The sequence below is a fragment of the Camelus bactrianus genome, chromosome 13 (genome assembly GCF_048773025.1).
Source record: "Camelus bactrianus isolate YW-2024 breed Bactrian camel chromosome 13, ASM4877302v1, whole genome shotgun sequence".
NCBI lineage: Eukaryota > Metazoa > Chordata > Mammalia > Artiodactyla > Camelidae > Camelus > Camelus bactrianus.
This window is the reverse complement of record NC_133551.1, coordinates 43,143,534-43,158,153: the sequence shown is the minus strand read 5'-3', so window position 1 is coordinate 43,158,153 and position 14,620 is coordinate 43,143,534. Positions and strand designations below refer to the sequence as shown.

Here is a 14,620-nt window from a genome sequence, read left to right as displayed (position 1 = left end):
ATCAATGGGAAAATACTATAATTGTACAGGTGACTACATACTGGCCATTAATTTCCAGGCTTAAAGCCACTGCTTATTAAGTGTACTTCAGCCCTAAGGACTCACTGCCAAATTGGGCTTGTAGGTACTTTATATACCTAAGCCCTTAATGATCCAAGATAGAGAAAAGAACCAGCTAATGCAGTTCAAGGAAGATTTTTTTTTTATAGCCTATTGTAGTGGTTTTCGAACTTTTTGGCCCCAGAACTCCTTTCTACTCTTAAAAACTACTGAGATTCCCCGAAGAATTTTTGTTTATGTGGGTTATAGTTATCAACATTTACTTTTTAGAAATTAAAACTAAAATATTTATCAATAATTTGAAAAAGAATAACAGACCCATAATTTGTTCAAATAAATATCACATTTTTATGAAAAATGACTCTATGTTCCAAAAGAAAAAGTTTAGTGAGAAGAATGGCATTATTTTAACAGTTTTGTAAATTTCTTTAATGTCTAGCTTAATAGAACACAATTGGATTTCGGGTTCTCATATCTATATCTACATTAAACCAGTTACAATGTGTTGTCTTGGTTGAAATTTATGAAGCAAATCTGGCCTTACACAGATATATAGTTGGAAAAAAAAAAAGAGTATTTTAGTAGATAACTGTAGATATACTTTAATATACCCAAACTGACAAGTGGAATCTGAGGAATCTGAAGTCATATTAATGAACTTATTATAGTTTGTTATATTAAAATCCATTGGTCTGTCTTGACCTTTGAATGGATCTTCTACCCAAGCATGATTTTACAACATCATGCATTGGTCATTTGGAAAATACCGGTTCAGTGAGTTATGCATTTCTTTTGAATGTTGATAAACCTAATTTTATGATACTAAAAAATTAAAATTTGTTAACATCACCACTGATGTCATCAGAAAAGTATTTAAGCTGTCAATCTTAAATGATGGAGGATATAATTTTTGCTTAAAAGCTCCAATTTTATCGCTGGCAACAAATGCTGTCAGTCTTTTTTCTTGAAGTGACAGACTCGCTTTGTTCATTCTGGAGAAAATGTCTGCCCATTAGGTCAAACTATAAAAAAGGTTAAAATTTAATAAAAATAATTAAAAAAATGCATATACATGGAGGTGAAAAATATGACTACTAGTACAGTTTCGTGTCATGGCTTTAATTTGTGCTAAGGTGCCAGTAGTTTTACATGGCACTGATTTTGTGCTATCAGTGCAAATGTCAATACAGTAAAAAAAGCCAAAAAAAAGTCTATTATTATTATGAAAATAATTTTGACCTCGTAGATCCCCTGAAAGGGTCTAGGGGACCTCCAGGGTCCAGCAACCACATTTTGAGAACCACTAGCTATTGTAATATTGCCTATGACAGGAAAACAGGATTGAAATATTATCTTCATTATTCATTTACCCTACGTAATTTGTTCCCCTAGTAGGTCTTCTTTATAAAATGGAATACTCTAGTTATAAAGAAAACATGAAATATCAGAGGTTTTGTTTTACTTGAGTTTTAAAGGCACTAGAATTTACATCCCTCCCTCCATTACATTATTTGCTATAGAACTATCGTATTAAACAGGGGCAGAAATTGAGTATCTGAGACACAAGCTTTAGCTTGGAGCACTGGAAACATCCTTTTCTCTGTAGTGTAGAGAAGATAAACTGTTTTTGATTAAAGCTTTGCCATGAACAAGGTAATATTTTATACTAATCTTTAGGGTACATTAGTAACAGTAAAAAAAAAAAAGCACTCTTTTTTTTTTTTTTGGTAAAGAACGTGCACTGTAACTAAATTCACAGGCATCCTATAGCTTCAGGCCTCAGGGTTACATCCTAGACGTGGATTCACACAGATGAGAGGAAACAACTGCCACTGTGAACAATTCAATTCACAATATCCAGTCACTGGTTCTTCTAGATAACTAAAGTTAAGCATTTCATTAAAACAATCAATATTACAGCAAGAAATCAATGTATACATATAAGAAATGTCATATCTGACAACTGATTATGACAATTCCTAATTTAGAAAATTCAGCAATTCCGAACATTTAACATGATTATCCTATGTCCCTAGGGCTGTGCAATTTTATTAAGATGTTTCTGTTGGATTTCCATGAAGCATATTTCATTTTTCATAGCACCTATACTTTTTGAAGGTATTCTTCTTCAGGATCTTCTATACTCTAAAATGTAAAGATATTCACCAATACAGAGAATTACTTTCATCTATGATGGTAAATATTATAAGGTTATCATATACACAAGAAGACACTCTACTCCCCTTGTGACATGCACTTTACCTTGTATCACATTTAACACTTCATTAGATGATCGCTTTCCCATAATAATCAGAAAAAGTGGAAACTGATCTGTTTTTTGAGTCCGAATGGTTTGTGCAACAACACTGCCAAAGTGTCTATTGCACATTGTTAGAAATCTAAAATGAGACAAAATCCAAAGTAAGTTTCATTTCAGAGTTTAATAAATTTACCAGTACCCCAAGAAAAGACTCATAAAGTGTTTTATTAGATATATTAATTAGACTGCCTGATATCAATATACAAAATCTTACTAAAGTAAGTTTTCAACTATATCATAAATGATACAGAAATGATACAACAGAAAAGCAGGCAGCACATCCTAAATGTTGACTGGGGCTGTTAGCATAGGATTCTTAGTCTTAAACATTGCAAGTTATACTATCCTGAACTATGAGAAAAACAAACAAAATTTTAAGAGGAAAGACTTTCCTAAAGAGGACAAATACTGTGCAGTAAAAGTTAAAATTGAATAGCACCATCCTAGTCTAAACAGGATATAGCAACATTTTCACAAGTCCTTTGAATCAAGAACTGTACTTTAGAATTGTGCTTTCTCCAGTAATAGCAGGTCTTCTAGTTTCATACTTAGTATGGAATAAAAATAATAATTCTAAGCTTTTGACCAAAAAAAGCTCAGAGATATTAGCATACTGAAGTCTAGCATTAGTATTCTTAACACGATCTGGAATAAATGAAAAAACTGATAAAGCTTTTCTCTTCTATTAGAGGACTGTTTGAAATTAGCATTTCTTTCAAGAGAAAAGGGTAGCTTATGATATGTTTTCAGATCTGATGGTAAAAAGTAAATGTCATAATAATAATGAATTATGAAAGACCAAATGCAAATACAGAATGCTTTAATAAGATCCAATTTAATAAAGTCTGTAAAAATAATGGACTTTTAATAACACAGGTCACAAAAGGCAAAACAGTGGAAATTCTAGGGACTAGCCACTGGTACTGGCTTATTAATTCTTAATTATGTTCATGAAAGGCAACTTAAATCGTGTATTTTCTTATGCCTTATGATAATATTTTAGGTAACAACTCCTCTGAAATGTATGTTCTAGCTGATGAGTAAAGTCCTGTCGTCACATGCGTAAGAAGGTAAATCTATTTGAAAAGACAAATGGCATTAAAATGTCATGTGCTCAGATTCATTTGATATCCAAATTCAAAACAGAATCAAACCTCTTAATTTTTAAAGCCAATATATTTCTTCTCTACAGAAATTCATCCCAGAAATTTAGGCTGCATCCTCCACAAAACCTGTGCTGTGACTACAGAAAGTAGGGCCGCTAGAACTGTTGGCAAGAATGTCAAGACAAGTTAGCACCATTGCAGTAAGTTCACTGGGAGGCAGGTTCATATACACATTCAGAGCCACAAAAACCAGACTCCATGGCAATTTGAAATGACAAGGCCTTAAAAAACCCATTGTTGACCATGAAATATCAGTGCTTCCATGAAAATTCAGATCTTCACATTCCACAACTATTATGGGATGAAAGGTGCTCAAGCAGCCTAAGCCTCCATACCAAATTTCACACCCACATTGCTTTAATTCATCAATGGAGGTGAGTAGATCAGGAGACTAAAAAGTTGGGATCTCATTTTTCTTTCTGCTTCTTACTAAAATATTTGAAGTCAGTCTTGACCCTGATCTGATCATTGGCAACCTCTGAAATTAAAGATGTCAAAAAACAGTTGGAATGCCATTTCCTACAAAAGGGAGAAATAAGTCCTTGTTGCTTTCACACCAATGGATTAAGTGGGTATCACACAGCAGATGCCCGTCACAGCACTAGCCTCACAAGTGACATTAAATACTAGCTAAACAGGAGACCCCCAAAAGGAAGGAAGGAAAGAAGCCAGGAAGGAAGGAAGAAAAGAAGGGAAGGAGGCAGGCAGGCAGACTTGACTTAGTGCTTTTAAGAGTTCAATCCAAGACGATTTTGTCTGGAAATTGTACACGTCCCAAATTCTTTTTGTGAAAATGAGCTAGGAGGGAAAACAATTATGATAATGTAGGTATCTTGTTGGGTTTAAATTAATATATAACACAAATTTCAAAACTATACAAAACATATTCAAGGGAGGTACAACCTTCAAAGTCACATTAACCTAAGTCATTCAACTAACTATAAAAAACAAGGTGATCAGTTTTCTACCAGGTATTGGCAAATCATTCTAATATTTTGGAAGCAGTTGAGAAATATAAAGGGATCACATAGCCAGTTGGTGCTTTCTAGTGGCCTTAACTAACAGTTTGTTCTAATCAAAGAGAGATTTTGTTAAAATTTTAATTAATCTGATTAATCTTCCTAAGATCTGAATCATGTTTACTTTGAGATTTTCAAATTGCCATCGAGAGCCTACAGGGCCAGTGGACAGCCCCAAATTAAAAAATTTCTACCTGTCAGTTCGTTTCATTACAATTTACAGGAACTACACATCACAAGTATCAAATCTGTCTCATGGCTGGGCGGCTCTGCTTCTTCCTCTCAAGATCACTCACAGCACAAAGTTACCATTCACAGCACACTACCAGCAGCAAAAGTCCAGTTTAAAACATTAGAGCAAAATCAGACATGGGAAAAACAAGTTGTTTTAAGAGAAAAAAATGTGGTTCTCATAGTTGTGGTACTTTTTTCCTTCTGAAGAGAGAAAAGTGTGCCAGTGTATCTAGTGGCAGCATCAAACTTGTCAGCCTGACTGCATATGGTGTTTGTCAGTGTCAGGTGTCATGGAGGGAAAAATGATTTCCACAGCAGCTGAATTCCTGCAATCTTAAAACCAAAGGGAGAAGCAATGGCAACTGTTCTGTGGCAAAGAGAAATGGCTTTGTTTTTTAATTATAAAAGATTTTAATAAATCAAACGACCTACTTACTCATGATAGAGCTATTTGAGGAGAGGGAATAACAAGCTACAAAGTTAAAAGCTAAAGTGACAAATTTGAAAAGATAAAGAACAAACACCCTCACTAAGGGATTAAAATGAGGGAAGGAGGGGGAGAAGAAGGAAGAATTGAGAAAATGAATGCATAGATCAGGTATAATAAAGCATTTCACTGGTCCCTGGGGGGTTGGTGGGTAGGTAGTGGTGGTGTTAGGGAGTGGGAAACCTCAAACTATGGCCTTGGCAAAGAAACAGAATATAATTAATAGCTTATATTCACCAGTTCTTGGTATTAGAAACCTCAAATTGGAAAGATAAGATAAAGTGGTTTCAATCTAAAGTTTGGGGAGAAAAATAAAACAGAACATCTGATGGCTAGCATATACTAATCATTAGTAAAATTTTCAGTCTCTGAAGCATAGACTTACTATCTTGTTAATGGAAATGAGGATTACTAATAAATCAGATATGAGAAAAAGTATTCTCACTTTAATTCAAAACAGGATATAGTTTAGTTTCTTTCAAACAAATTGATAACTACATAAGTCACTGACTTCTACTAAATTGTACTCCAATATAAAATATATACTAAAAGAAACAGCAATTTAGGGGGAGGGTGATGAAATTCCACAAACACTTACTGCCTACCTACTGTATACCAGGTAATGTAAAGAGGCATATTTGATTAAAAAAAAATGGAGGTTACAAAAATTGCTAAATACTTGGCATGAGGCATTCGGATTATTACATTTCAGTGTGACTTCCATTAAGTTTAAAGGAGCCTAATATATAAAGCGGAAATAATACATCTTTAAAACATTTATAGTCTTGCAAGATACAGAAAGCTCTCAGAATTGTGCTTAGAATATGGTAGGCCCTTAAATTGGTGGCTATTTTATCACCATTAAATGCATAAGGATATTTAACACATTTATCATAATTATTTTCGGGATTAAAATGATAACATACCTATGGACTAATACTAAAAAGCTTTTTGCATAGTAAAAGAAAGCATCAAAAAATTGTTGACTAAGCAAAACCAATCACTGGTTTTATTTTCATTCAGAGAATGAAAAGGCAGGTACTGGTATTGGAAAATAGGTAAATCTAAATATATAATTATAAATGCTGCAGTTGCACAATATTGCAAAACTTTACACATTTAAAAGGCATGTGAAACTAATCACTATTTTCTTTTTAATACATTTATGTTTAGTAATGTTATGTAATTTAAAGTCAAGAATCAGTATCACAATTTCTGGCTGCTTACCCTTGAGCACACATTTGAATACTTACATTTAAACACATTAAATGTCTTTCTCATAATGTGTGAACCATCTCTCCAAAATGAAAGTTTACTGGGCAGAAGAAATTCACGTTCAACAATACCACAGACTTCTCCAATATTACCCAACAGTTTGAGACAAGTCTACATACACTCCCTTAGCTGTAGCTGTTAACTACATATTACTACTTCTTTTGTAAGGATTTAAGGAGGCTTTTCTCTTTGAAGCAGACCAAACTTGCAGTTTTTGCTGTAGCAATAAACCTCATTACTTACACATATTCATTCATGCTTTCAGGGTTTGTTCAAAAACATTTACATACATCAATAGAAAAACCAGAACACAAAATAGAGAGAGGACCGTAGAAATCAGCTATCTGTCTAGGCAAAACACAATTCTCCTTTCTTCCTCTTTTTCCTTTAAGTCCTTTAGTGAGTGAAGCAAGACTTATCAAATTTGCTAGCGCTGTCAAGCACACCAAAACTAGGCCAGTCCAAGACTTGTCTCCTGCCACATCCTCATTTCTACGAGTTTGCATGCCTATCCACTGTTCAGCTCACTTCTGGAGTTTCCACTGGGAATTATCTTCAGCATCACTGGCATAGGTACCTTTATCCTTTGAAGGTGGCTTTGATTTTCGGAAACAGTCCTAAGTCTTTGGTTCAACGTAAGTTAGGCAAACAAGGTACTAAGCCAGGAGACACTGACTATAAAGGCAGTGATTTTCAAGCTTTAATGGCCTAGGAATCACCTATGGAGTTTACTCAAAAGGCAAGCACCTCAGCCCTATCCCCCAGAGATTATGATTCAATAGATCTGGAGTAAGGCCTAGGAAACTGAGTTTTTAATAAACTCCCAACCCTACCCCAGGTAATGCTGATGCAAATGGTTAGTGGAACACACTTTGAGAAACACTGCTTTCAGGACACAGGACTGCTTTCCTTGAAAGGCTTTAAGCTCCCTTGGAAGGCAGTTCTGAAAGTTGTCCCTAAAATGTTTTAGGCAATGGCAGCTTCCCTGGACCAAGCGTCTAGTCTCCTGAGGTGATGACCACCCTGAAGACGCTTTTTCCTACTTGCTTCATTTGTATAGGTGAACTGCAATATGATGTGAGACAAAACTAAAGTCTGAGCTCCAGGTGATGGAGGAAAAACAAAGCAGGAGACGGGCGGTTGCGATATAAAATGAAGTAGTTAGGAAAACTCTCATTGAAAAATTGGTATTTGCTCAAAGTCTCAACAGAGGTGAAGGAGGAAGTGGAACATATTTCCAGCAAGAGAATAACAGGCAAAGAGAACAGCAAATATAAAGACCATAAAGCTGGAGAGTATCTAGCATATTTGAAGGGGACAAGAAAGTTAGCATAGTTGAAGCAGAGTGAAGCATAAAAGACAAAATAATAATTTTGACTATTTTTATGGTAAAAATAACATCATAACTAGGCCAAAATATAAATGATGAATGGGAGGAAGATTCTAAATTTCAAACCACAGGAAAAAAGCTAATGTCCCTAATATATAAAGAACTCTTACAAAACAATAAGGAAAAGATCAATAAACAATATGTAAAGACAGCTCCTAGAAAGGGAAACAGTAATGGCTCATAAACAGGTGAATAGATACTCAAAGTAACTCATATGAGTTAACTCCTAATTAAAGCTACACTAAGAAACCATTTTTCATCTGTCAGGTTAGTAAAGAAAAAAAATTTTGGTAATACATTGCACTGACAAGGTTATAGGGAAACAGGCACCACTGTACACTATTAGTAGGACTGAAATTGCTACCAACTCCCTTGTGGGCAATTTGCTAGTGTCTGTTAAAATTAAATATGCACACAAACTCTTAAGCCAGCACTCCTACAAACTAGGAATTGAGTCTATAGATATATTTTCAGATGTAATAGTGCAGGTGCATAGTTATTTACTGTAAGCTTGTAACAGCAGAATACTGGACATAAACCTCATGTCTACCAATAGGATTTGGTTAAATTATAGTATCTTATGGAATTCAAAGGAATACTATGTAGCCACAAGACAGAAAGAGTTCTTTATGAACTGATACGAAGTATCTTTAAGATATGTTACTGGGAAAAACAGGGTACTAAACATTGTTTACGATTTGTGTAAAAATGGGGGAAAATAGTTATATATTAGCTTGTTTACACATAAAATAATCTCTGGCTGGATAAATAAGAAACTTACAACGTTGCCTCTGGGAAGGGTAACTTAGATACAAGGATAAGTAGGAGACTTTTCATTACATACCTTTCTATGCCTTTTGAGTTTTGATTAATGTGAATGTATTACCCAATTATTAAATGAAAAATTATTTTGAAAGTAAGATAGTAACTCTTTTACAAAAATACAGAAAAATTGTATGCGATCTCAAATTTTTAACAATGTTAATCACATTTGTCTATTTCTTATTGGTCTTTTGCTCAAATGTATGTTTTCTTTTTTGTGGTAATCATTGTCTAGTTGGATAGTTTTTTTAGCCTTCTACACAATAGTAATAAACCAGCATGTTAAATGGTTGAATGATATTCCAAGTAGATTAAGTTACCATATTCATAACTATTCATCAGCTAGATTTTTCTAATTCTTTATCATTATAAATAATACTTGGATATATTCTTGAAAGTATTTCCTCAAGGTAAAAAAATCTGTCTGTGAAGTGCAAGTAAAAAGGTGTAGAATCATTTAATGACTACTCATACATATTTTCAAATTGTTTTCTAAAAGGACAGTATAATGTCTCTTCATACAAATGCAAATATTGTATACATGTTAGAGAATACAGCTAAACTAAAGGTGAATTTAAGAAAACACAGGATGAGATTTGGGGAAGATTTAATCTAAACATCATGTCTCATCTGTCCATGGTTTAAGACTACCCAGCAACAGTAAACTGTTAAATTGTCTCAACAGATTAGTAGTCAGAGTTTAGAAAAACCAAATATCTCCTTGTTGCTGTCTATAAACTACTCAAGTGGAAAGGCTTTGAGGCACTGACAGTTTAATGACAGGGCTGCAATAACATATAGGGACTAATTTATACTAATTTTTTGGAGGAACAATAATCATACATAGCTAATTGGCTGGCTGTTTCTCACCACTAATAAGAATATAAATATTTATTTTAAGTACCCTATATAAATCTTAGTTGGGAGAAATAATAGAGAACATTTAACCCGATCTTTTATCAAATGCAGAAATTCCTTCTCTAGCAATGTAAAGATTCATTTTCTAGAGGCTGCATAAGAGAGCAAATTCATGTTAAATGCCAGATAGTATTTCTTCTTCATTCTCCTTTTTACCAACTGGCTGATATTTACAAGGGCCTACTAAATACATGACAAGATAAGACATGGTTTCTTTCCCACCAAGAATATTTTGCGTTTGATAAATCAATACCTCTAAACAAGAAAAATTATCTGATACATAACTGGGGGCCTAGATTTAATGGTTCAGATTAAGTAGATAGTTAATTGGTTCTCTGTTTCTCACAGAGGAAAACAAAATAAGAGAAGGGAATGGGAGCTTAGAAGTCAGGGAGAACTTTCTGTTCCAAGATGGTGCTCCTGGACACCTATTAGGAGAATCATCTTACTCACCTGTGCATTCCTAGCACCTACTGCCAAACAGTAATTTGTTGTATGAATGGGCCAATTCATGCTTCAGTAACCTTTATCTCCACCATGACAATGTTGACCATACAACCTTCCTTTTCCTCTTCCAACTATTTTGCTGAAATCAGTTTAATTAAGACAGTTGGTATGAATTATCATGGTCTCCAAGGCCTCTTTCACTATGCTTCTACCTCAATAGGTCATTTAGTCCTTCAAAATCGCAGTTATTGGTCCACAAGTTCATGACTCTAAGCTTCCCTCCTGACTTTTAGCATACTGCAGTTTTTTCATAATTTCATCCTGTTGCCACCTACTGACTGAGTGACTCAGAAGAGGTATAAAATATCTAAATATTAATGTATTAGAGGAAGAAGAAATGATTGCAAACAGCGTAATATTGTTGGAAGAACAAAGACTTTGGAGTCAAATAAACCTGATTTTGTCACTTACTAGTTGTTTCATTGGATAACAATCTTTCTGAGCCTTAGTTTTCTTATATAAAGTCAAAGTAATGATACCTACTTTTCCCCCTCTCTTTTATGTTCAAAATTGTTTTTTCCCTCCTCTTCCCCTAAAATTATGGCTATGGCAAAATGTTTCCTAATACAGGTTATAACAGCAAATCTCAGACTCATTATCACTAAACAAGAATTAATACTTAATAGCATGCTTGCCACTGTATTATATTGCTGTATAACTTCCACAGAATCATCATAAGATAAGAACATGCCCTACTCTAGTAAACATATACATATATGTTTCAAGTTATGTTCTCTGATTTTTTCCAGCTGCAAAATTGGAGACTTTGTGATTTTATTATTATATAAAAATTGTTCAGCATTATTATACTAAAATTTTTCAGAGTTGGTTGGTTTCTCTTGAAACCTTGATATTTATACACAATTTCCTTATATATCTGAAAAGAACTATTATTCTAATGGATAAAAAAAAGTGGGAGAACATTAGTAGAAACCTTATACACAGGAGGAAAGTCTTAAAAGATAAGTGACCAACAGCACATATTAGCCATTCAGTCATTCATCAAAGCTTTCAAACAAGAATCGATTACAACCTAGTGCTTGACAAAGGCTCATTTGAGACAGCTGATGTTTGACAGAAAAAGCTGAATGAACACGTTTCCTATGTAGGCTTTTCCTCTAAGCTCTATACCCGTTTTGAGTTAGCTTATGAAAAAGGAATATTTAAGGACATACCACTTGAAGAACTACCATTACTGAAAAAAGGAAGTCCTCTGATTTACATAGGGTTGATACAAAAAAATCTATTTAAAATAGTCTATCTCATGCAAAACAACAGAATAAAATAATTCTTCATTATATTTCTTAGTGATTCTCAAATATAAAAGTCAAGCAATAAAATTCTCCCTTGAATTCGGTGCCAGGAAATTTTGAGATGAACTATTAGGTTTCCTTTTAATAAAGAAGGAGAATTTTAGATGGTAAACTGTAAACTCTAAGGCACAGAACCTGACACATAATAGAAACTCAATAAATATACATTGGATGGTTAAATGAGTGAGGATATGCCTGTCACACTTCCTTGCTCTCCTTTAGCTGCTGTAATTACAGAGGTGAATTCAGTGTTTATGTACAAAATTTAAGTCAACCCAAGTATTTTCAAATACTCATTAGTTGACACTATTTGACACTTTTAATTGGTTTTCATCTGATTTTTTTTAACTGAAGTATAGTCAATTTACAATGTTGTGTTAATTTCTTATGTATAGAATAGTGATTCATTTTATACATATATGTGTACTATATAGTCCATTACAAGGTATTGAATATATAGGTCCCTGTGCTACATAGTAGGACCTCATTTATCTATTTTATATATAGTAGTTAGTGTTTACAAATCTCAAATTCCCAATTTATTGCTTTCCACCCTCTTTCCCCCAGCAACTGTAAGTTTGTTTTCTATGTCTATCTCTGTTCTGTAAATAAGTTCATTTATGTCTTTTTTTTTATTTAAAGATTCCACATATAAGTGATATCATATGGTATTTTTTTTTTCTTTTTGGCTTACTTCACTTAGTATGATGATCTCCAGGTCCATCTACATTACTGCAAATGGCATTATTTTATTCTTTTTCGTGGCTGAGTAGTATTCCTCTGTGTGTGTGTGTGTGTGTGTGTGTGTGTGTGTGTGTGTGTGTGCGTGCGTGCGTGCGTACACCACAACTTCTTTATCCAGTCATCTTGTTGATGACATTTAGCTTGTTTTCACATCCTGACTATTGCATATAATTCTGCTATGAACACTGGGGTGTGTGTATCTTTTCAAACTAGAGTTCCCTCCAGGTATATGTCCATGAATGAGATTGCTGAATCATATGGTAAGTCTAGTTACAGTTTTTAAAGGAATCTCCATACCGTTTTCCATAATGGCTGCCCCAAACTACATTCCCACCAACAGTGTAGGAAGGTTCCCTTTTCTCCATACTCTATTCAGCATTTATCATCTGATTTTATTTTCCTCTTTTACGTTGTATAGGTATTATACCCATTTTTTAGTAGGCAAATTATAGCTGCTAAATGGAAAAAAATAGACAAATAGAGGAGAGAAAATAAGGGGAGCAAGAATGTTTTCCTAATTCAAGCCAGTACTGGTACAGTGAATGCTTAGTGGATACTTTATTGGATAAATAAATGAATAGGTAGTAGAATAAATGAGACAATAAAAAGCAAGAATGAGTCATGATAGAAATGACTGTCATCTGAGGGATCTGCATCCTTAAAGACAAGACTTTGATTTTCAGTTAAGTACAGACCGGTAAACTAGATCTCAGTTCCCCAGAAAATTCAGAAAAGTCATTTAGACAAATGGTTTATGAACTCTTAGAAAGAATATAGTAGCAATGACCAGGAGGTAGAATGGGTTATTAAGAAGCACCAAGTCCAACTCATCATGGGCTTTCTAGGCTAAGAACTCATAAGCCTTTCAAAAGTTTCAACTATCAGGACTTCAGCAAGGCATATGACAAGGTGTCTCAAAGTACCTTTTGGCATAAGATTCAGAAATTTAGTCTAAGTTAGATAAATTCATTTGTCCCCAGGAAATTGACCCTGTAGAATGCTACCAAACTGAGAGCGGTCTCAAATTTAAAAAGTCACTTAGCTTTGTCTTGTCGACATTTTCATAAATATTTGAGGTAAAGAAATTAAATACATACATACAGATAAATGTACTGAGTTCTCACTCTATGCCAGACTTTTAAGAAATCAATTATTCCATTTTAATGCTGATAACAACTCTGAGGAATGTGGTTTTTATCTCAATTTTCCAATACAGAAACTGTAACGTAGAGGGTTTAAGCAACTTGTCCGAGGTCTCTACGTGGTCTAGTGACATAGCTAGAATTCCACTGCTAGTCTGACTAAACCCAAAACTCATTCAATACTCTTAACCATTAGGCTGTCCTGTATTCTTACAACATCCACCAAAATTAATGAGTACTACAGTAAGAAACAAAGGTGAAAAAGACTGATACAATTTTTAACCTTATGAAGGTTAAATTCTAGTGGAAGAATTAGAAAAAAAATTTCAAATAAGAAAATGTAATGGTCTATTATGAAAAGTTCTTAGAAGAGTACTATGACAGAGAATGATGTTGGAGAAGACTTCCCTAGAAAGGTTGATCAGAACTTTTCAAAATTGAAATTGAGAACCAAAGAACAGAAAATCAGGGCTATTTCTATCTGATGACTTGTGTTTTCTCAAAATGGAAAACAGAGAGAGGGCAGCTGGGAAGGAAACCAGAAGAGGGACAATAGATGTTTACTGAATGAGGAACAGTATGAAACAGACGTCTTACCCAGGGAAAGAGAACTAACTGGATAATCACAGTAGGCTTGCTCAGCATTATCATGTACTCATTTAAAGCTTGTGTTTATTAAAAACAAAAAAATCAGTTGATGTGATTGTCTCCAGCAGTGTTCAACTGCAAGGCACAGGCATAGAGAAAGTGAATAGTTGGGTTCAACAAAGTGAGTGCAATGGAGGAGGATAGAGACGAAGGAGTTTAAAGAATTACAAGAAAGTGATGAAGATGGACTTTGAAATTTAAGTAGGACAGGAAGGAAATGAAGATTGGACACAGGAAAGGGTGGATGGAGTGAAATGCTGGGGTCAACAGATTGAAGGGCATGATGAACTTTTTAAAAAAACTTTAGCACTAGTGATACTTGAGTAAGTAAGTGGAATAGGAAGTGCTTGCTGGTCAGAGCTAATGTTTGAAATCAAAATATATAAGGTGATATAGCTCCTACTAATGACCATACCTAAGTGTGGTAAATAAAGAGAAGAAAAAAATTTTTCTGGAGTTGGAAATGTCTGGGAACTGAGAGAATTATCATGAATGATAATAGGAGTAGAGATGATAAGGAGTTAAGGTATCATTTATGAGTAATAAAATTTGAGAAAGTTAATAGAAAGAACCCA

General features: G+C 34.1%; 1 protein-coding gene across 2 annotated transcripts in view; it reads right to left on the bottom strand.

Annotated features, from left to right (window-relative positions):
- Positions 1-14,620, bottom strand: part of FAF1 (Fas associated factor 1) — a 376,835-nt gene that overhangs the window by 87,336 nt on the left and 274,879 nt on the right. For both annotated transcript variants that reach the window (XM_045514318.2, XM_010951821.3), the window contains exon 14: positions 2,323-2,459. In XM_045514318.2, coding sequence (XP_045370274.1) covers positions 2,323-2,459 — 137 coding nt within the window. The remainder of the gene's footprint in view (positions 1-2,322; positions 2,460-14,620) is intronic.